Raw genomic sequence first — 24,031 nt, forward strand, 5'->3', positions numbered from 1 at the left:
TGAAGGGGTTAGATGAGATGGCCTCTGAGGTCCCTTTCAGGGGGCAATGTAGGTGATGTAAAAACAAAAGATAGCAACAAATATTAATTTTAAAAATAAAGAATCAATATAAAGTCAAACAAGCCAAAAAAGGCCCTCTTTTAATCCTCTTATGACCTTTATATTAAAAACCATCACTTACGAGCAGGTGTAAACTTTCCTAATGCCTTTGTGTTTGATTCGATTATGGCGACAGAGGCTGTGCGACGAGCTGAATGATTTGTCACACTGGCGGCAAGGATGCTTCTTCATTTGCTTTATTAAAGAGAAGAAAGGAAAATATCAATGACAGGTCTTTAAAACCAGAACACACTTTTAAAAATGAGAAATTGTGTGTTACAGGTTGAATTTAACAGGTGCCTGGTAGGACCTGACAGCTCTTCAATGAATGCATCTAGATGAGAAAGGGGAAAAAAAAGAAAGAAAATCTGGTCTTAGATAGCTACTTTTTCATAAGAAGGGTATAAAATTATAAGGAAGACTTTGTGCGTGGGGTTTGGGGGAATGGGAGCCATGACTTGTCCAAGGTCACATAGCTAATAAGTGTCTGATTTGCAGTCAGGTCTCCCTGACTCCAGGGCTGGTGCTCTATCTACTGCACCACCTAGCAGCCCTTGTGTGAAGACTTTTAAGTCAAATATCCCCTTCAAAACACAAAGGCATGGTTTTTCTAAGTTACACCTACCTGAAATAAGTGGGAAAAAAATTATCGTTTCAACTTTACCACAAAAGCCAGCAGCAAACACAATGGTGCTCCTTCAACACATGCCCAATAAGTATGGTATATACATAGAACCCATCCTGTTTCATTCTGTGAATCATTTTAAATTAAATCCCTTAAGAAGAAAGTCTACCTGACTAATTTTAAAATTCCATTTTCCTCACCCAAAAACAGATTAAATGTAGTAGGGACAGAACAGAGCTGAGATTTCACTAGTGTATAGTGAGGAAATTCCCTTTAACAATGAAGATCAACAACTTTTATGGGTTCAGTACTCTGGATACTAAGAAATTACTAAGATACTAAGAAATTAAAGTGACTTGCCCAGATTTACATGATTAGTATTTTTAAAAAATGGGACCTGATCTTCCTGACTCTACAGGAGATAATACCAATGGTTTGCCAAAGGGCTTTCCTGTGTGTCTGTCTGTCTGTTTGTGTGCCTGTGTGTTATTTAAACAGAATCCCTGAAATTCTCATGAATATTAATATCTGAAACTTTGAAAATTATTCCAAGGGAATGATTTTAAGAAAACAAATATAACCACATGACCTAAATGTAGTCAAGTTTAATTTCCATTCTACCCCTGAAATGAATGACAGTTTATCCCTTGAAACATATTTAAACCAAGAATGACTTTCATACCTCTGAAAACTCAACTTAAAATAATTTAATCTCTACAAGTATAAATTGTAGAACAGTTGCTGCTCTGCATTGGCAGAGGAAATTTCCTAATTGGGGGTTCCCTGGCCAATGATATAATAGTCCACACCCGTTCCCCAAAGTGATATGATGAAAAGATATGAAAGGTAATAATGGTGCACTGGGAAAAAACCATTAAACCTGGCCAGAGGCAAAAGATCTGGGTTCTAATCTGGATTTTCTATTACTTTACCCCCTTGAGCCTCAATTTCTTTACCTATAAAATGAGGAGGGTATTTCTAAGGTCCTTCTTAGTCCCTCTCTAAAATTTTGTTATTTTTCTGACACCTCTGTTCTCTTCTTCATCTTTGTTAAAGTATAAACAAATTCGATAATACAGGGAATACAAAACAATTGTCACAAAGTGCATAATCCTAAAAGTGTTATGATGTTAAGTGGGGACATTATGGAATCTCAGGAACTTTCAACTCTTAAGATTTTATGTTCTTAAAGCCTATTGCTCTACGGATTCTAGAGCACAGTGCAAATTTACTTATTTTGTCTAAACAAATAAAACAGGTAGTTCCTACTGGTTTATACTTCTAAAAATCTTAGACAATTCAAAATGATTTTAGGTATTCTAGCTTTTAAGTGATTTTTACCCAAATGTATTCATAAAAATGTTTTTTTTGATATGACAGTGCCACTGATCACGTAAAAATGTCATAATGATTAGTGACATCTATAGGAATTTAGCAAATCACAACTGCCATGTGGAAACCCATGATAAACAGGTGTTATACGTGTCCCACCAACTTTTCCTGTGCAAAAACTCAACTCCCACATCTCACTGAGGCCTTTAAAGCCATCCTCCCAGTCAGTATATTTTCACAGAACTGTTTTCTCATCATTTGCCACAATCTTATTATACTTGTGCAGTTTATTTCTAGAATCCAAATACAGGATTTTTCACCTTAACATATTAAATTTAATCTTAGATACATCCAATTGTTTTAGCCTATTAATATCTTTGGGGATACAAATTACAATCTGGTTCATACACCCAGTAAATCAGTAGTGTATACTATTGAAATTAAGAAATCATTCAACATAATAGCTATCTTTCATACAGCTTCATCTCATCTAGAAATTTGATAAGTGTGCCCTAAAATGTTTACCTAAGCCACTGATAAAAATGCTGGGTTGAACAGTGCCAAAGACAGAACCCTGTGACAATACACCAGAGAGCTCCTTCCAGACTAATACCGTTTTATTAATCACCAGTTTATGTGATAGAGATGTTCATCCATTCAGGGTTCCGCTCAAGAACCACTGACTACAGGAACCAATTCTTGATTCATCCAGCTCTTAATGGTATCCCCATCTCACTCTACCCTGCAGTGAAATGACTTGATACACAGTATAGTCTGTGTATATGTTGTTTCTCTGACCAAACAGAATGCATTCCCAGAGCCTCGCATAGTGCCTTGTACAATAATAAGCATTTAATAAATACTTGTTTAACTGAATTTAATTGACCCTTCCACCTTCTGAATGATGAAATTGTCCACGATCAAGTAAAGAATTTGTCAGTTTTCTTTATATTTATCAAAAACCTCTGGAAGAAAGTTAGATGGTAACATTCTCAATGCCTAGTATATCTTGCCTCCATGCACATTTTGTAAGCTGCCATTTGCTCCATCTGAATACACTGCCACCATAATATCTCTCCTTTTCTCCTGCTCCAAATGATCTTCATAATACTTCTTCCCTTTGGATTTCCTACCTTTTTGTGTATTTGTGATAACACAATGCTTTTTTGTTTTTGTTTTTCATTTTTCAAATGCTTTATTAACTTCTGATTTACATCACTCATTTCCTCCAGATTTTGAGTTACAAATCTTCTCCCCGTTTTTCCCCTACCCATCGCCCCAGAATAGCAGTCCCACAGGATAGCCCCTCCTCCAATCTGCTCTCACCCATATCTTCTCCCATACCCCCTTAGACTTTTCCAGTAGGGCATGGTGGATCTCTATGCCCCAGTGCCTGTATATCTTCTTTCCCAATTACATTTAAGATAGTATTAATAATAGTATATATATTTTAACATTGGATTTTAAAACTTTGAATTCCAGATTCATTCCCTTCCTCCCTTGTCACCCACCCTTACTGGGAAGATAAGCAGTTCAGTATAGATTGTACATGTGTAGCTAATGCAAAACAATAACATACCGTGTTTCCCCGATAATAAGACACTGTCTTATTTTTTTTTTGGAAAGAAAAACACCAGAGGGCTTATTTTCAGGGGAGGGCTTATGTTGTCCTGCCTCAGCTCTCCTCCGTGGCATTGCTCTCAATGGTGCCAGCAAGCAAATCACTGGGGAAGAAGAGGATGACGCGCTCACTGCTGCAGCTCTGATTGGATGCAGCTCGGAGCGTGGCGTGCGTTTCACTGGGGGGGGGGGGGACGGTGCATACAGAGGGTACCGTAATGTAGCGTGTAGCGCAGGGAATCACCTTCACTACAGTAACAATCTCAATAGGGCTTATTTTCGGGGGAGGGCTTATTTTAGAGGAATCTTACACAGTAAGGGGAGGGCTTATTTTCGGGATAGGTCTTATTATTGGGGAAGCATGGTAGTAGATATATTGTAAAAGACTGACTATATTTCCCTCCCTCCTATCCCACGTCCCACTTGTTCTATTCTCTGCTTTGATCCCGTCAAAAGTGGGTGCTTCCAACTTCCCTCCCTCCCAGTCTGTCCTCCCTTCTATCATCCCCCCTCTCATCCCCTTCCCCCTACTCTCCTGAAGGGTGAGATACCCTATTTAGTGTGTATTTCATTCCCTCCCCAAGCCAAATTCAGTGAGAATAAGGTTGACCCATTCCCTTTTGCCTTCCTACACAATGCTTTTTTATAACACTTTTTTTTTCCTGTTGAATAAAAATCCTTCCATCGCCTTATTCTAGTCAGGAGTAAAGAACCATCAAATCTCAAGGATGCCAATGATTTTGTATTTACCTCTCTCAATTAAGACTTCTAGGGGTGGCTAGGTGGCGCAGTGAGTAAAGCACAGGCCCAGAGTCAAGAAGGACCCGATTTTGGTTCTGGCCTCAGACACTTAACACCCACACCACTAACCTTGGGCAAGTTACTTAACCCCAGTTGCCCTCCAAAAGGCAAAAAAGACTTCTAGGTTTGCTTTTTTTAAGGTACCTATCCTTAGTGTATTTGGGTAGAGACACATAAGGGCATTAATAATGCCTTTCTTCAATATATTTCTTGTAAATTAGCTATTATGCTATACCTGCCACTGTCTCTCGCTTAATCCTTTATGGGGCAGTTTTCTCTCTTTCCTCCATTTGCAGTATAAAATCTCCTCGATGAGATTGATAAAGCTCAGATAAACATTCTTCCCTATCCTCTCACTATGTCTGACAAACCGTTCAACATTTTCCATTAAGCACCAGATACACTGGTCTTTAAGCTTACTACTCTGTAGCAGAGTCACTGAGTACCAGTTACAGAGCTATCTATGTAACTTCACTATCGTTACACAACACACAAGTCACCTCCTCCTCAGATGGTCCAGCTCCATACTTGAAGGGGAAGTCTCAAATCTCTGGAGAAGGTCACTAATAATTTACTAATGGCCAAGCCCAATGGTTTTTTCTCAGTCTTTGACTCCTTTAACCTCTCTGCAGCATGTGACATAAATTACCATACCATCTTTCCATGGTTTCTATTTCATTGCATTATCTTAGTTTTCTGCCTCTGATAACTCTTTTTTAAATCTTTGGTTAATTTTTTTTCTTTTCTTGCCCCTTACCTTACATTGGTCATTCCTGAAAGTTTCCCATTCTTTGCTGTACTTTTCCCATTATAAATACCCTCTCCCTTGATGATCACAGTCATTCCCCAACTACTGTTGCCTGTATGACTAATTCTTAAATCTGTTATCTCTTGCCCCAACATCTCTACCAAGCTACAGTCCCTGATTTTTTCCTTGGAGGCAGAAATTGTGTATTATATCCCTATAATACTTGCTACAGTGCTAAACACAGAGCATATATTTTATAAATATTTATTGAATGAATGAGCCATCTACAATGAGATTAAGATGATCAGAAGTTAAACATTTCCAAGGTATGAATGAATGAATGCCCCACATAGTTTCAAAAACACATACTGTATGTACAATAGGCTTATATTCAAACAAAACTAAAGGCAGGAAAAGAACAGAAAGATAGCATCACTCAAGTAATTCAGCAACAGATTAGAAATCAGAAGATATGCAGTTCTAACTTAGGCTTTGCCTTTATCTCAGTTTTTTATTTTGAGAGAAATACCCTAAGCTTTAATATTCCATTGTGTCTCTCCCACCCACACAAATCCTTTTTTCTCATTTGCCTCCTTTATTCTACAAAACTCCTACTCACCTATTCCCCTCCCATCAAGACCATATTTGCTTTTCTAGAATATGATCAGGTAAAACTTTCAGATGAAGTAGGGCTACACTATGAAAATATTTAAAATATATTTATTAACAACTAAAAACTTAAATCAAGAAACATAGATATGAAGTTTTAATCTGAAAATTCTTAAGGCAGTACTCATTTTCTGACTACAAATCAAAGCCTTCAAAGATATGTTTTTTATCACTACTTGTCTCCAAGATTACAGTATAATTTCATCTGTATCAGTTCATAAAGTTCTTGCTGTTCTTTAAAGAATTTCTCACATTCTTTATTCATCCAAAGTATAGTATTTTGCTTCTCATGCATGGCTTTTATTTGTTTTTATACTTAGCTTTCTAATTAAGTTTGAAATGTAGCAATACTTGCCTAAAAATCTAAGTGAATTAAGATCTGGTCTTTGGGACCATAACAGGGACAGCTCCTTTTTTATCTCCCCCAGAAGTATGTAAGCCACTTGACTCCACCTCCTCTCCCCTAGTACATCAGAGTGGATACTTAGGGTCTGGCCTCAGAGTGTGGATGATTTAAATTCAAGTCAAATACTACATTTGACACATACCTACCTTGAGGCAGCTAGGTAGTACAGTAGATAGAGTGTTAGATTTGGAGCCAGGAGGACCTGAGTTCAATTCCTGCCTAGACACTTATTAGCTATGTGACTAGCAAATCACTTATTCTTTCTGCCTCAGTTTCCTCATCTATAAAATGAGAATAATGATAGCACCTACCGCCCAGGGTTGGTGTAAGAATCAAAGGAAATATATATGCACAGTGCTTTTCAAATCTTTAGAGTGCTATATAAATGCTAACTATTATTTATTTGTTATGTGTTATTAATTTTATTTGTTAATATTATTTGTTATTCAAACAAGTCTTTAAAATTTGTAGTGTTGCAGGAAACTCTCTAAGACCATAAATTGCAGAATAATTGCTGATTTAAATTGGCAGAGAGAGTTTCCTCACTGGAAACTTCCTATACTAATAAAAGCACAGGTACAGCCCCAAAATAAATGTGATAGATGTAGATATAAATATGAATGTAAGGGTAGACAAAGATACATGAATATATATTGTTAAGTGTGATGTTGTGAAAAAATAAAAGACAAATACAAAAGACATTAAGTAGCTAAATTTTTCAGGGTTGGTAATTAGAAGCTATAAAATGGAAAAATATGCCTCATAGGGTGGAGCCAAGATGGCGGAGTAAAAGCAGGAACTTGCTTCAGCTCCTGCTCCAACCACCTCCAATACCAATAAAAAAATGACTCTAGGGTGGCTAGGTGGCACAGTGAGTAAAGCGCCAGCCCCGGAGTCAGGAGGACCCGAGTTCAGTTCCAGACTCAGACACTTAACACCCCCACACACAAAAAACTAGCTGTGTAACCTTGGGCAAGTTACTAAACCCAATTGCCCTCCAAAAAGCAAAAAAAACAAAAAACAAAAAACAAAAAAACCCTCTAAACAAATTTTAGAGCTAGAGAACCCACAAAGTGACAGAGAGAAACAAATCTCCTGCTAAAGGTAGCCTGGCAGGCCAACAGGAAGGGTCTATCACACCAGACTGGGAGCCAAGTGCAGTCCCACTTGAACTGCTTGGGCTCAGACCCAGGGCACCCTAAACAGAAGCACAGACTGGCCAGAGCAGACTTTAGGAGAGTGAATCACCAGTAGCTGTGGCAGTTTCCAGACTTTTCAACCCATAAACACAAAAGAGAAAGTAAAAGGTCAGTGGGGAACTATTGGAACGGAGTAATCTAAGAGAACAGTCTGGCCCCTGCCCCTGGGGCAAGAGATGGTGGAAGTGAGTTAGCTATAGCTGCTGCCACGTGGCTGCCTCTCATGCTCCTGGCCTTCAGATCATAGGGGGACCAAGCAAGCATCCAGAGGGTAATGGTTCTTGCTTTGACCTGCTTAGATCTGGGTTGCAGTCTTAGGTGGTGATCCTGGGGTGTGTGGTCAGTGTGCCAGTACTTGTGGGGGCTGTAGAGAGGGCACCTTCCTCATAGCTTGGGCAACTTTGAAAATTCCATCGATTTGGGACACAGCTCTCTCCACTCTGGAAGCAAAGTCCTACTGTGGCAAAGAGCTCAAAAATCAAGTATTGGCTGGCAAGATGAGCAAGCAGAGGAAGCACAATCAGACCACAGTATCCTTTGGGAGGGGGCAAAAATGATTAAAACATGGCACCAACAGAAGAAGACAAAGTCAGAACTCTTGTATCCAAAGCTTCCAAGAAAAATATATGCACTAGTTACAGGCCATAGAGGGTCTCAAGAAGAATTCTGAAAATCAAGTAAGAGAAGTAGAGGAAAAATTGGGAAGAGAAATGAGAATGACACAAGAAAATAATGAAAAGCGAGTCAACAGCCTGCTAACAGAGACCCAAAAAAATACTGAAGAAAATAACACCTTAAAAAAATAGACTAACTCAAATTGCAAAGGAGGCCCAAAAAGGCAATGATGAGAAGAATGTCTTAAAAAACCAAAATGGAGAGATGAAAAAAGAATTTCAAAAGCCCACTGAAGAGAATAATTCCTTCAAAATTAGATTGGAACAAATGGAAGCTAATGACTTAAGAGAAATCAAGATAGTATAAAACAGATCCAAACAAATGAAAAAATAGGAGGCAATGTGAAATATCTCACTGGAAAAACCACTGATCTGGAAAATAGATCCAGGAGAGATAATTTAAAAAATTATTGGACTACCTGAATGACATAAAAAAAGAACCTAGAAACCATTCTTCAAGAAATTCTCAAGGAAAATTGCCCTGATATTCTAGAACCAGAGGGCAAAAGAGAATGTGAAAGAATTCACTGATTACCTCTTGAAAAAGGTCCCAAAAAGAAAACTCTTAGGGATATTATATCCAAATTCCAGAGTTCCCAAATCAAGGAGAAAATATTACAAGCAGTCAGAAAGAAACAATTTGAGTATTGTGGAAACATAAGGATAACACAAGATCTAGCAGCTTCTACATTAAGGGATCAAAGAGCTTGTAATATGATACTCTGAGGTCAAAGGAGCTAGGGTTAAAACCAAGAATCACCTACCCAGAAAAACTGAGTATAATGTTTCAGGGGGAAATATAGTTATTCAATGAAACAGAGTGCTTCCAAGCATTCTTGATGAAAAAAACAGAGTTGAACAGAAAATCTGACTTTCAAATACAAGAAGCAAGAGAGGGTAAACAGGAAAAAGAAATCATAAGGAACTTATTAAAGGTGAACTATTTACATTCCTACATGGGAAAAGGATAATTGTAACTCATGAGACTTTTCTCAGTATGAGGATAGTTGAAGGGAATATTTATGTATATATGTATACACACATATATATGTATGTATAGGAAGGTATATGTGTATATAAATATATATGTGAGTGTGTATATATGTGTGCACATTTATACATAGAAAGAGGGCACAGGATCAGTTGAATACAAAGGGATGATATCTAAAAAATAAAATTAAGAGGTGAGAGAGGAATACATTGGGAGGAGAAAGGGAGAGATAGAATAGGGTAAATTATCTCATATAAAAGAGGCAAGAGAAAACTGTTACAATGGAGGGAAAGAGTAGGAAGGTGAAAGGTAATGGGTCAACCTTACTCTCACTGAATTTAGCTTAAGGAATGACACACACTCGATCGGGTATCTTACCCTACAGGAAAGTAGGGGGGAAAGGGATAAGAGGGGGGATGATAGAAGATAGGGCAGACTGGGGGAGAGGGTAGTCCCTTTTGAAAATGGAGAGGGTCAAAGTATAAAATACAATAAGTGGGTGGCAGGATAGGATGGAGAAAAATATAGTTAGTCTGTGACAATATAACTACTATGGAAACGTTTTGCATAACTACACATGTATAATCTATATTAAATTGCTTGTCTTCCCAGTGGGGGTGGGTGAGGAGGGAAGAAGGGAAAGAATCTGGAAATCAAAGTTTTAAAATCAAATGTTAAAAAAAAAATTGTTGGGGCGGCCAGGTAGCACAGCAAGAGCACCGGCTCCAGTGTTGGGATGACCTGGGGATCAAATCCGGGCTCTGACACTTAGCACCCACCCAGAAACACCTGGCCGTGTAACCTTGAGCAAGTTACTTAACCCCAATTGCTTAGGCGTGGCCAGGTGGCTCAGTGAGTAAGAGCACCGGCTCCAGTGTCGGGATGACGTGGTGATCAAATCTGGGCTCTTATACTTAGCACCACACCCAGAAATAACTGGCCGTGTAACCTTGAGCAAGTTACTTAACCCCAACTGCTTAAAAAAAAAAAATTGTTTTTTTTACATGCAACTGGGAAATAAGATATATAGGCATGGGGGTATAGAAATCCATCTTGCCCTACTAGAAAGTTGTACGGGGGGGGGGGGGGAATGAGGGAGAATATAAGAGAGAACAGATTGAGGGAAAGGGTGTTCAGTAGGTTCACTATATTGGGGTGGGGAGGTAGGGGGAAGATAGGGAAAAATTTGTAACTCAAAATCTTGTGGAAATGAATATTGAAAACTAAAAATAAATAAATAATATTTGAAAATATGCCTCATAGCTGAACATGAAAGAACAGGAAGAACTTTTCGGAGTATCAGGATTCATAGGCTAGTCTGCACACTCACAGAAGCATGGATGAAAAGTCTTTGCCCATCCACTTCTATCCAAATCTTCTCTTATCCAAGAAAAGCATTGCTGGATCTTTAATCTGATTCTCATGACACATTCTCTAATCCTCTTATCATCTTTAACTATTCTGGGCTGTCTTAGCTTAGAGAGACCCTTCCCAAAATATGTCATATTGAATGGAAAACAATATTATAAATATGGTCTAATTAAGGCAGAACTATTTTCTTCTCTTTTTGGGGGGGGTGGGGTGAGAGTAGAGTGCTTCCAGGTTAACAGATAACAAAAAAGTGAGGTAATAAATGATTTTAGCCAGGGAATTTTACAAGATAAGCTCGTGAAAATCAGCTGTTTTTATATATCACTAAAATTAAGAGAAGAATTAAGAGAAAGAAGAATAGTCAATATTTTTTTTTAAGCAACTGGGGTTAAGTAACTTGCTCAAGGTTACACGGCCAGTGGGTGCTAAGTGTCTGAGCCTGGATTTGATCCCCAGGTCATCCTGACACTGGGGCCGGTGCTCTTACTCTCTGTGCTACTTGGCCGCCCTGAAAAATAGTCAATATTTACAAATATTTTAATACTATAAGGATCTCTAATTTATAATGAATGTCAGTACTGCTTCTAACAATGGTGATTATAACTTCACCACAAATCAGTAGGCGGTCCTAAAAAAGAGGCTATGACCAAAAAAAAAGTATTGCCCTACCAAAATTTACGTTAAGCCTTTCTAAATTTAGTCAGGATATTTCTCAAGTGACAGAAATTTAGTCCATCACTGGGTGAATACTTAAAGTCTTCCAAGTTTGGTAGAACCTTGGCAAGCTTGCCAAACTTGTGTGCCATCTACCTGGCCTCTAAGAATCCAGAGTCATATTCACGCCAAAATAATGCACTGGGTTGAACTTTATAGCAGAGAACCTGTTAAAAAAATGACCCAAAAAAAGCCCCAAACCTAAATATATGTTGGTATTACTCTATGAAGACACACATATAATGATTTTAAAAGTTTTTTTTTTCTTTTAATATAAAGGAAGAACCCAAACCACTGGAGAGATAGCCCCTGTACATTCTTAAGATAATCTATTATAATAAAAGTGTTAGTACTTCATATATCAATTTACAGATCTCATAAAATAGTAATGAAAATACTGACTTCTGGGTCACATGAATAAAAGAGATAGCAGACTAAATGTTTTCTCGGATACCTATAACCTCTCAAAGTTCTCCAAAACAGAAATTATGCTTCAGAGATAAAGCAACTTCAGTTGTTCTTATGGTCTAGGATACCCAGAAGCCAAAGGAAGATTTTTAAAATCTCCCCAAACCCAGGAAATGATGTCCACTGACTCTAAGCTCACTTAACACTCCTCTCCTTAGTTCCCACTCCACCAGCAGCAAGATCGCACTAGCACACCCAAGGACACCTTACAGCCTCACATCAAAAACTACCCCTTTGTCCCAGTCCACCTTTCCTCTTTCCAATGCTGGCCCTGCCCCAGGTTGCAGAAGTTTCATTAGGCCTCAACAGTCAACTTGGTCACAGACCTTAGGGAGCAGAAGCCTGCCAGGCAGGGGTTATAACCCAGAAGCAGTATCGTTGTAAATCTCTGAACTATCAGTGCCAGAAAAACAGGCTCTGAATTACCAATACTATGCCAGAGAACTGAGGAACAGAGGGAGTGGGAAAGGTCACCAGAACAAGACACTGTGCACGTCCAGGGCTATGTAGCATTCCACCAAGTCTGAGGGAGAGACTACAGCATCTGGGGGGGGGGGACAGTTTTGAACACACTAAAGTCAATAGGGGAGAGACCTAGGCTGGTGAACGGTGAATTGCTCAGAGTTAGAGAAGTCAGAGACACTGATATCAAGCTCTCAAGGAAATCATATTCAGAGGGGAGAGAGTTAAGATATGAATGAAAAGGAAAATAAAATGGGGGAAGGGGTAAAGGGTCCTATAAGTACCAAAGATTTCAGGAAGAAAACTCTAAGATTTTAAATATAAACAGATAAATTAACAGGAAAGATATCAACAACAGAAGAAAGTGTGTCCTCTGAATCTAGTAAACAAGTTCAGTCATCTATGAAGAAACACTGCAACATAAAGGAAAATGATCAAACAACATTTGATGAGACAGAAGACCCTGTGAAATTTCAGAACATGAAATCCATTATTCATGAGTGGTTTAAAAGAGAAATGAGAATTATGACAGCAGAATTTATGTCTTGCACAGCAAAAAATAATGAGCAAAATAGAAAAACTCAAATCTGTAGCAAGCCTCACCAAACAAAACAAAAGAGAGAACAATACTTTGGGAATGCAAATACACAGAAATGAAGGACAACCTCGAAGAAAAGAAGCAAAAACCAAGACCATTAAAAGAAAATTTGTTCACTCTACAAGTAAGATGTATTGAACTTGAAGACAGGGTATATAGAGTCAACCTCGAAGGATCATAGGTCTCCCAGAAGCACACAAAAGGACACATTAGTGAAATGTGCACCTTAGCAAGCAAACTACCATTAAAAAAAGGCTTTGACCAGGAAAAGAAAAAAGAAAATTGGGGAGGCCAGGTAGCACAGCGAGTAAGAGCACCGGCCCCAGAGTCGGGATGGCCTGGGATCGAATCCGGGCTCAGACACTTAGCATCCACCCAGAAACACCTGGCCATGTAACTTTGAGCAAGTTATTTAACCCCAATTGCTTAAAAAAAAAAATAAAGAAAAAAGAAAATCATACAGTATAAGCCAGTTTATTTTCTCCTTGTACTACTTTCCACTAAACCAGACTTTCAGTAAAAATGTCCACACCAGTTTCTAGAAATGAAAATTCTTATCTAAAATTACCATCAGTCATTTTGTAAACCACTGAGTACAAGGGAAATGAAAGTCATTATTTAGAAAATCACTGCTATTTTAATGGCTCTTCATTTCGTATGTTGTACTTAAAAATGTGCTCTGAAAAGAGTAATAATTCTAAGCCCATAATTTATACTCCTAAAGTATTCTAAATGGATTCAATCTTTACCAATACTAATGGAAAATCTATCAAAAAGAAAAATACTTGGTTCGATGCAAATGTCCATTAATATTTACAGGAGAAAGTATGCAAGGAAAACATTTAAAACGGACTTCGGTGTAGGATCAGTGAAAAGGTTTGGAAATCAAGAAATATATACAGAGTAGTTAGCTATGCAACAAATAAAATTATTGATAGTAAGTTCAATATAATAATATGAACTTAGGAAAAGAACAGATTTTTAAAAATGAAATTATTGTAAAACATAATTTCTAAACTAATAACCTTGGTATGGGAATAAAACAAGAAAGAAAATGTACTATTATACCTGTATAGGTATGTTGATCAAAGAGGCATCTGGAATGAGTGGATAGAAGATAAACCCAAACTGACTTGAAAAGCTTTAATCTCATGCCTCTTTGAGGCCATCACGGATGGCATGATTTAGACTAAACCTTTGCAAGCTCTTCTGTATTATAGATGGCTGAATGTAACCAAATTATTCACTATTTCACACACACACACCATTACATTATTGAAGCCATTTATACATTAATGGCACATAGCTTAAAAGAATCTCTGAACTTGTTCTGATATATCTATAGTTAAGTTAAATAACTTAATCAGAGTCAAATTAGCTCTCCCCAAGAAAATTTGAAATCACATAACTTCAGGTCCATGGGAGAAAGGAAGGAGGGGTAGTGGTAACATAAATGGAATCTTCCAATTAAACTCACATGGCAGAATAAAGTTGGCTAAGCTATAACAATGGCATTTTGTGCTGTTGGATTTGTTTTTTTTTTAACCTTTTTCTCAGATCAGAATACACACAGTTTAATTTGTGATCCAAGCCATTATCAGTAAGAATAAATCACTGTTCAAGAAGGTATGGCGTCACCTTTCAAATACATGTAGGCACAAACATACACATCATGATATCAGTGCTAAAGCATAAAGGGAACAAATTACATAAGAATTTAATTCCATTTTAGGAACTTTTTGTTCAAGTTAGACTTTCAACATCAATTGTTTATATCTACAATTCTTATGGATCCAAATTAGTTTTTAATCTTGAAATGTATTTTAAAATAATTTCTGCTTGTTTCACTGAAAAATCTATTTTGCTTTACAACTTGCTTAAAAATTTTTTTAAACAAATACAATTCTACGTCTTTGCTATACTGCTACCAATAAGCTCCTAGAATACTATAAGCCATATCTTATTTAGCTTTGTCTCTCCTTCCAATGCCTATTAGCTGTATTATATTGCCTGGATTTCAAGGACCTCCAATATCTAGCAAAACATTCCTTTTCAGCCTCATCCCATATAGATTTCTTCCATATACTCTTTACTACAGGCAATCAGGAAATTTGTCACTTTCCTTATTTACTCGCAGCCTTTCCCTCCATGACTTTGCTCGTGCTGGTCCCTATCCCTAGAATCTCTCAAACTCTTCAACTGGTGAATTTCTACTACCTTTAAAGTCTATTTCAAATGCTACTCCTTCCAGGAATTCTTTCCTCACTCTCCCATTCAGTCATCACTTTTCCCATCTCAGATCTCATATAGTACAACTCTGCTGGTACATCCCCTTCTATAGTAAACTCAAATTTATTATATAGCTCTTGTGTATGTGTCACTGGGTTCTAAGTTCCATGAAGAAAGTAAGCAAGGTGTTGTTTAGTTTTTTTTTAAATCTATCTCAGGCATAGTACGGAGTTATGCTGACATGAGAAAATTAATGTCTGTTGACTTGATTTAATAAGATATTACTAAGAGAGAATTACTGAGAGATTTTCTCAAAAACTAATAAGAAACAAAGCATATATCTGAACCTAGGTCCTTTGACTCTAAATCCACTGATCTCTCGTTTTAGACCACATTGAATCAGAAAAAAAAAAAAAACCCAAACAAATCCATAACAACAACAACAAAAACCCACAACTTGACAAGAGCCTCCAACCCAAGCCAAAATAAGTATTGATACTTGAGGATTACAAGAGGAAGATGGATACAGGATATGATGGCAAAAAGTATGTTGAAAAATATGGTCAGGATCAAGAAATGAAAAACATCAAAGAGTATGCAAACATCTCACTAGTGTATATGTTGAACACTTTCTTCAAGAGAAGTTGGAAGGGGGCGGCTCGGTGGCGCAGTGAATAGAGCACTGGTCCTGGAGTCAGGAGGACCTGGGTTCAGATCCAGCCTCAGACACTTAACAAAAAAAATTAGCCATGTAACCTTGGGCAAGTCACTTAACCCCGATTGCCCTCCAAAAAGTAAAAAAATAATAATAAGAAGAACAGTTGGAAGGTGCTGAATATGGAATCAAAAAAAACGTGTCAAAAAATAAAACCTAACTCTATCTTAACAGACTGGAAGTGATTAGTCTCCAGTGTGATAATGATTTTGGAACCAGTTGTCTATGTACAAGAAGACCTTCAATTAGCTAAAGCAAATGTTAAAATCAATAGCATATCAGAAAAAAAAAAAGGTATAAAGGTTGGGGGGAAATATTGCATACAATCATAATTATTTTATTCAAATAAGTTACTGAATGCAAAAAAGGGAACACAGAAACTACATTGATGCTAACTGATTATCACCATTTTCTTTACAAGTTTAACCAGATAAAACAAATTCCACATCAAGGAGATTAGAAGAATGCAGAAAACACCTCCATCAACAAACATCTGATCTCCTCACCAAGCAGAGAGACATGTATGCCACATGTAATATCAATTCAAAATGTAAACATATTTGCAAAATGTGAAGAGGAGGATATTGGAAGATCACGAGTGATTTCATCTCACAAAACAATGGAGACCAAGGGAAAAACAAGCTTGCAGAAAACCTAGTATGAAATGCAACTAAGTCCAATCACTGTAAGAGCACATAAAGAAGAAAGTGTCAGGCAATCAACAAATAATCACAAAATGCAAAAGATTTTTTTTTTGCCCTTTTTTTTTGGAGGGCAATTTGGGGTTAAGTGACTTGCCGCCCAAGGTCACACGGCTAGTCTTGTGTGTGTGTGTGTGTGTGTGTGTGTGTGTGTGTGTGTTAAGTATCTGAGGCTGGATTTGAACTCAGGTCTTCCTGACTCCAGTGCCAGTGCTCAATTCACTGTGCCATTGAGCCACCCCCAAAATGCAAAAGATTTGATAGTCTTTCCAAGCAATATGTTTTCATCATTTTGATGACATTTGGAGTTTGTGTGTATAAATGTATATATGTGTTTATGTGTGTGTATTCACATATACACAAAACATACATATATGTAAATGAAATAGAAATAATACTTAAAAGATGGAAGTCAAGAAGAACAGCTGGATCTGATCAAGTGCATACAAGATATATGTGTGGCTGGCAAACATAATTTTGAAAGCACTGAAGCATTCATTTCAAAAACATTTTGAGTGTGCAAAAATGTCAAATGTCAAATGATGGGGGGGAGGAATAGAATATACTAGATCATAAAATAAAAGTGATCAAGATGACATGAGTATTCATTAACCGTGTATCACAATCTCATCTCTATAAAATCTTAGTAAGAACAATGCCCCTGCAAATCAATAGTCTCCTTTATGAGAATAAGTGAAGGAAATAAAAAGGCTTTCATAAATGGCCTTCTATATCAAATAACACATTTATAGACACATAAATTAACACATACTAGAAAGTTGTAGAGAATACAAGATTCAGCTGTGTGTATATGAGCATAAAAAATGTGATTCAATAATGTATTTGTGGATCTAGAGTTGGAAGGTATTTAATATTTCTAGTACCTTAGAAGTAAACTAAAACAGTTTTCCCCAATAACCCTATGAGTATCCTTATCAAGTAAGACATAAAATAAGATACCAACACCCCATGAAAGTATTTTATTAGTGCCTCGAATATCTTTTACGAAATGCAAACGGAAGAATGCTTTGCAACAGATTTTGAGGAGCTCCAGATGTTACTTGTTTGCACATATATTATACAGGGCCTTCTCAATGAGTTCCATTACCACTCAAAGACAAACAAACAAAACATCAGCCTAATAATCTACAGAGGAAAAAAATGTGAATCAAGAATGCCTTTGGTAGGATGTACCATACAATTTTTTTGGATAGACTGAGTTAAGTCCAGTTCACATAATGTGGACACCAAGCCTAGCATTGAATTAGAAAAAAAGAGAATGGAACTAGATTGAATTTTTGAAACTGTGTTGTGTTTTTAATGGTCCCCAGTTGTGCCTAACATGAAAACTCATATTTTTGATACCAAAATTCTTCGAATGCTCTTGGGCAATAAATCTTGGAACACAATCCTCTCTGAAGGACCAAAATTTCATGTGACACAGAGTAATGGAGTGGTGGGTATAACCTGGTGGGTATGAGTAGGTTGCACTGTATTATCAATAATGACTTCCACACAATAAATGACACTGAAGATATCCAAGAACTGTGTGATTAGTAAAGGAGGTGGGTGAGTCATGAATCAAGGGCTAGGGGTAAGAAGACGACTTTGGTGCCCTAGTAATATTAAAAGATCTAGAGAGGAAGGATATTGGAATGTTGGACAAGCCTCCGTAGATTAACTATGGAAAACAGGATCACAGAATGAAAAGCGGGGAAACATCATAATCTATATCACTGGAAGGAAAGCCAACTTCAATAAGATCCAATGTAGAAATGAAATATAAAGAAACGTCCTCCCTCCTTCTGCACTGTTTCCCACATACCTCTTCTTTTCTTCCTTTCTTTCTCTTTCCCACTCTCCCTTCTTCTCCCTTCTCCTACCTCCCATGTTGTTTCCTCTAAGCGACTATAGTACAGAAACATTTTAAAATTTGACACTTTTATTGAAAGGGCATACTTTTGTGCTCTATGTTAACATCAACAGCTGATTTCCTCATTCAAAACTTAGGCGAGCTGAACATGCTACATGCTACCTGTCTCTTAAAAAATCTACACAACAAAAATATAAATGTATTTCCTTCATGTATGGCCATCAATTCATTTTCTTCTTTGACCCCTGGTATAGAAGGTGAGACAAATCTCAAGATTCAGAACTAAATTATGATTTCTCACTTTTTTCTGTTATGTTCTCAGGATATCTCTCTTTATTCTTAACTTCCTCAGCTAAAAAAGAAATAGATTGGCAGAAGAATACAGTTCAGATAGCTTGATGGTAATAAATAAATAAAAAAGATCTATGGACTCACAGAATGTCATAAATGAAAAACCTCACACCGCATCTGGTCCAACCCTTTCGGTGACCTGCCTGCCCAAGCTCACACAGCTCAGAGCTAACTAGCAAACTGCATGCAGCACCAGTTCTGAAGTCCTGACTTCTGCTCCAGCACTCTTTGCATTTTAAAGGTTGAAGAAATTTTATCATTTTACTTACTTTTCCATGTTCTTTCCTCATGTGGGTTATGTAAACATCTCTCTGAGTGAAGAGGCGGTCACACTCCCAGCAAGTCCATCCAGGGTTGGCTACTTTCTTGGATTCAGCTACTTTTTTCACAGGAGATGGTAATTTCTTTTCAAGCTTCTCTTTCCCATTGATGGATTTTGGGTCTTCTTTGTTATGGCTGGCTGAATTTTGAGTTGTAGGCTTAACGCTAAAGGGCAAATTTATTCCCAAGTTTGGAGGCCCTTCAATACTTTTCAATGTTCCATGCATAGACTACATGGGGAAAAAATGTAGAAATCACATCAGTAAAAGTATAAATTTTTTTTAAAAGAATGCATTAGTCCATCATCAGCCTTTTGCTAATTTATAAATCACTTTTCCTAAACACACTCCTTTAAATTATGAGAAATTAAAACGTGTAAACTTAACTTAAAAAAAAATTTGCAACAAAAAAAGAGGGTAGAAAGGATTACTTCAGAGGCTACTACAAATTCTATACTTTAATTCCATATAATCAAAAATGGCTTTGCGATGAAAAGAAACCTAGTCCAAACCCAGTCTTGGTACTCTGTTTTTCCACCAATCTGTGGCAGTTCCCTTTAAAAAAAGGAGAGGAGATTATTAAGCTATGGTAAACCTAAATGATTCAAGCTAGTTAGCAGGGATGGGATTGAGGAGAAGACGAATTTTATTAATTTCAATTTCGGGCATAAAAGGATCTTCTCCAAACCTGTTGTGATACTTCTAAAATTCTTGCAACTGCATAAAATGGCTTCTCTTCTTGAATTTTTAAATCATTTTCTCCCTGATCTTATTTTGTTGTTGTTCTTATTAAAGCTTTTTTAGTGTGGACTTGTGATTTCATTGGTGTGGTAGACTCCTGGTATGTAAATTCCCTTCCACTAATGCACATAGGCTAAACATTAGTAGTTTAGAATCTTAAAGAAATGCAGAGGGCACTAACAGAGAGTTAAATGATTTCCTTAGGGTCACAAAGCTAGTATGTGTATGAGGTGGGCCCTGAATGCAAATCTTTTTGACTCCAAGTTACTCAATCCACTATACCTAGCAGCCTCGGGGCAAGCTAAATTACAATTCCTAACACTGCCCCGCCCATACAAGCATATAAAAAGGTTCCTTAACAGATAGATTAATTTGCTTTTAGTAAACCTTTTCGGCATTGAAAGTACAAAGGTTGGGGCAGCTAGGTGGTCCAGTGAGTAAAGCAGTATGCTGGCCACAGAGTCAGGAGAACCTGAGTTCGGTTCTGGCCTCAGACACTTAACACACACAAAAAACAGTAGCCCTGTAACCTTGGGCAAGTTACTTAACCCCAATTGCCCTCCAAAAGGCAAAAAAAAAAAAAAAAAAAAGTACAAAGGTAAATTTCCACCTAGCCTTGACCCAAACACATGATCTCAAATTCTCCTGGAATCAAATGAATGAGCTTTTTACTCCAGAGGCTAGGCTGCATATTTCTAGTCTATTTTCAAAGCCGTTAAAAACAAGAAAATAAGAAGTACAAAGGACAGGAAGAGAACAATTTTGGGTTTTAATGAACAAACCTTCTCTGAACAGAAGCCTCTTGTAATACAAATCTTCCAAGTTTGCTATGATAACTTTAGACTTACAAGGAAGCTAAAATAATGTCTCTTAAATAGTTAACATAAATGCAAATCTTTTAAGTCACTGAAATTTTATACATATATAGACAAACACACCTATATAACATATGTATATATTTAACTTCAATGACATTAAGAGACTTGTATCTTATGTAAACTACTTTAGATACTTTTTCAATTTTTCTTTAAATCTAATTACCATCTGACAAAAAACTTGGAAGATGTATATGCCAAGAGGCATCTCCCAAAGCAAGACTGTTCATTATAGTAAAAGAAATGTCCTCTTCTTTTTCTATGTTTCCTGCTCTCTTATTTAAAATTTCTGCCCTAAGACTTTAGAGGTTAACTATTCCAATGAATGCTACTGGAAAATGCCCTTTCTTTTTCATGAGATCTAGCCTTGTGCCATGGTAGAATGCTCTTAAATCATAGAGGATATACCTAACTTTTTCCCCCATTGCTCATATGTGCTCAAGAGTGGGATTATTAACAATCTGACAATGAAAACTGTCTGAATTAAAGTTTTATACCATGTTTCTTTGCAGAGAATAGAGGGAAGGAATGGGTGAGTGACATCCAAAGATTATGTACTGGGTTCTTTTTCAACTGAAAGATCTATTTCTTTTGTGTTTGAATGGCCAAACATAAGCCATACATTTTCAAAATCAAAAGTCAATGCAGGGGGTGGCTAGGTGGCACAGTGAGTAAAGCACTGGCTGGCCCTGGAGTCAGGAGGACCTGAGTTTGGTTCTGGCCTCAGACACTTAACACCCACACAAAATAACTACCCATGTAACCTTGGGCAAGTTACTTAACCCCAATTGCCCTCCAAAAAGCAAAAAAAAAAAGTTAATGTAAACTTTCTTCAAAGTCCAAGATTTCTTTTAAATCACTTAAAATACAAAAGAAAACAAAACAAAATCATGCTCCTAAAAATCTATAACAAAATATGAATAGGGAATAAAAAAACTAATTTTCTTAATCTAAACTGTAACTTGGTAACATAATAATATCTAAAGAAAATAAATGAGAAATGCTGATGTGGGAAAAGAGGACATATATGAAGGAAAAAATGATTATACTTTCCAACATTGGACAGTTTTGTACATTAACAAAAACATTATTCATCATAACAATTGCTTTTATGTATAATTTCAACCAAATACATTTAAAAATTACTTTTCCCTAGATGCTACAAAAGTAATAATTCTACTAATGTGATCTTAGTTTAAAGTATATGTGACAAAATAGGGATGCAAGGGTTGAAAATTTATTAGAAGACTTGTCATTTAAATAGATCAAAGAAACGATGGAATTTTGGATTAAATTGGGATATCTACCTTGGAGAGCTACCTTGGAATACATAAAGGAAGAGAAAAAGAGATGCTTTCTCTCTCCTATTCCTGATTTATTCCTTTTGCATAAGGACCTACACAGGTAAAGAAATTTCTGGTGTCAATTAAGTGAAATGGCATGTAATGCTAACATGTATTTTTTAATGGTCGGAAGGGGTAGCTATGAACTTTTCTTGAAATCTTCTCTCTTTTCCTATCTTCTTCTCGAAATAAATGTGGTAGTATAGAATATACATGAAATGAGAATGGCAAGAGAATATTCTTACTGTTTCTGTATGCTGTAGCTCTGTGAAAACTCAGACAAATTAAAATATACTCCCTCCTTGAGCCCTTTGGATTTTACCACTCCTTTTCAGTCTCTATTTCCTAGAAACTCAAATTCATTCCTCCAGATTCACAATGAATACAACAAAGACCTTAACCACAACAATGATGACCCTATGCACAAATTGAAAGATGTGTTCTAGAAAAAAAATACATTTAAAACCATTTTTAAAATATCTGCCCGTAATTTCCCCCCATTTATTTTATATTCAAATATGCAGTAGCAATTTTTTATTTCCCTCTTTAAGATTTCTGCGAAAGAATTTTTCATAAGCAGATGGTCCCATGAAAAATGACTTTTTAGTGAATGAAAAGTGAAGATGTAGAATTTATCTTTAGCTCACTTTATTCACATTTTGTCTTGCCACAACCAGCCCCTAGCCAAAGACACATTGCAATCTCAGAAGAGCATGACTAGGCTCATGAGTTTTGTGAAATAATTGCCTACCTCCAATGTGCACTGTTCAGTCATGTTCAAAACAGAGGGCTTCAAAGGCTAAATATCTATTCATCTAGTGACAAAAGCCTACAATAAATCAGGGATCTCATTTGCTTTTAAAAGGGGCCTGTCTGAAGTTATGAAATTTTACCCAATTTCCAAATGCAGGATCATACTGGAATTAAAATGAAAAGTTCTAGTTTATTTTTTTTTTAAGATATAAGACCTTGATTCTATGGAAATTCAGGCCTACTTATTTTTCTTCTTAAAAAAAAAAAAGGTGCTTTTAGCATATCTGAGCACACAAGGAACAAGACTTCTTAACCAGTCAGACTGGTCATTGGAAAGGTTGGGACTAAAACACTGGCCTTTTGGGGGAAGTCTAAGTAACTCCAAGTGCATTTAGATGCCTGTAAAGTCCAAATAGGTCATTTATTAGCCAGTTTATTTGCAGGCTTCAAAGAAAGAACCTAAAAAGATCAAGGGATGAATAATACTACAATGAGAATTTAACAACTTAGGTAATAATCAAGAAAAATTTTCATTTTTCTACATATATACATACATCTACATCAGTGTTTTCTCTACAAATTTATTAGTTCATGAAACCATATGCCAGGTACAGTACATACTTCTATGATGTATGGAGAAATAGCACATTGCCACTCCTTAGTAAATATTCAATAATAATATTCAGAACTGGAATTTCCACTAACATGAATACTGTGTTTTTTTTTAAAGTCATTTTACAGAATTATAATTTACTATTTATTTTTGCTGCAATTTGGGTTATCTACTGACTACTCAATTCAAGTCATCTGTTGACCACTCAATATTAAAAAAAAAAGCATTTCATATTTCAACTGATTACAAAAGTCTGTAGGTGACTCCTGAATAATGCCTTGTATCCATGCCTATCCTTGATAGTGCATGCTTTAAAACAATTTACAGCCTCAGTCTATAACCAATGAACGTATCTGCCAATTAATTTAAAGGATAGGAGTTGATAGATGCACACACACCTTGATATGGTCCATCATAAGTTGCTTCTGTGCATATAAAAGAGAACAGTCTGGACACTTGAAAACAGACACCTTCTGGTTTTCAATGTGTTGGTCAAAGTGGCGATACAGCAAGGTTTGCAGAGTAAACACAGTGTCACACATGGAACATTTATATATTATTCTAAAAATAGAAGAAGGGCGGTAAAATAAAGTCAGTCAGACTGATTGTTCAAGTTCAAGAAATTGCGACTTTACAATTTTGCTTTTAGGAAGCAGTGAGAACAAACACACATGATAAAATTAACAACGCAGCTTGGCTGAGGAACAAAAACTTTTAAAGGAAATTGTTACCGGTCAACA

General features: G+C 36.6%; 1 protein-coding gene across 24 annotated transcripts in view; it reads right to left on the minus strand.

The window, feature by feature from the left end:
• The window catches only part of LOC138173021 (zinc finger protein 532), a 116,279-nt gene that overhangs the window by 9,751 nt on the left and 82,497 nt on the right, over window positions 1–24,031 (minus strand). For 22 of the 24 annotated variants that reach the window (XM_069103011.1, XM_069102877.1, XM_069102954.1 and 19 more), the window contains 3 exons: window positions 23,690–23,852; window positions 18,916–19,197; window positions 182–294 (listed from right to left, as the gene is read on the minus strand). In XM_069103011.1, the coding sequence (XP_068959112.1) occupies window positions 182–294; window positions 18,916–19,197; window positions 23,690–23,852 (558 nt within the window). The remainder of the gene's footprint in view (window positions 1–181; window positions 295–18,915; window positions 19,198–23,689; window positions 23,853–24,031) is intronic. The other 2 variants (XR_011171325.1, XM_069103035.1) reach the window with 1 other exon arrangement.

This window comes from Petaurus breviceps, unplaced genomic scaffold (assembly GCF_028583685.1).
Source record: "Petaurus breviceps papuanus isolate PSGF00001 unplaced genomic scaffold, PetGlider_PUasm1.0 129, whole genome shotgun sequence".
Classification (NCBI taxonomy): domain Eukaryota; kingdom Metazoa; phylum Chordata; class Mammalia; order Diprotodontia; family Petauridae; genus Petaurus; species Petaurus breviceps.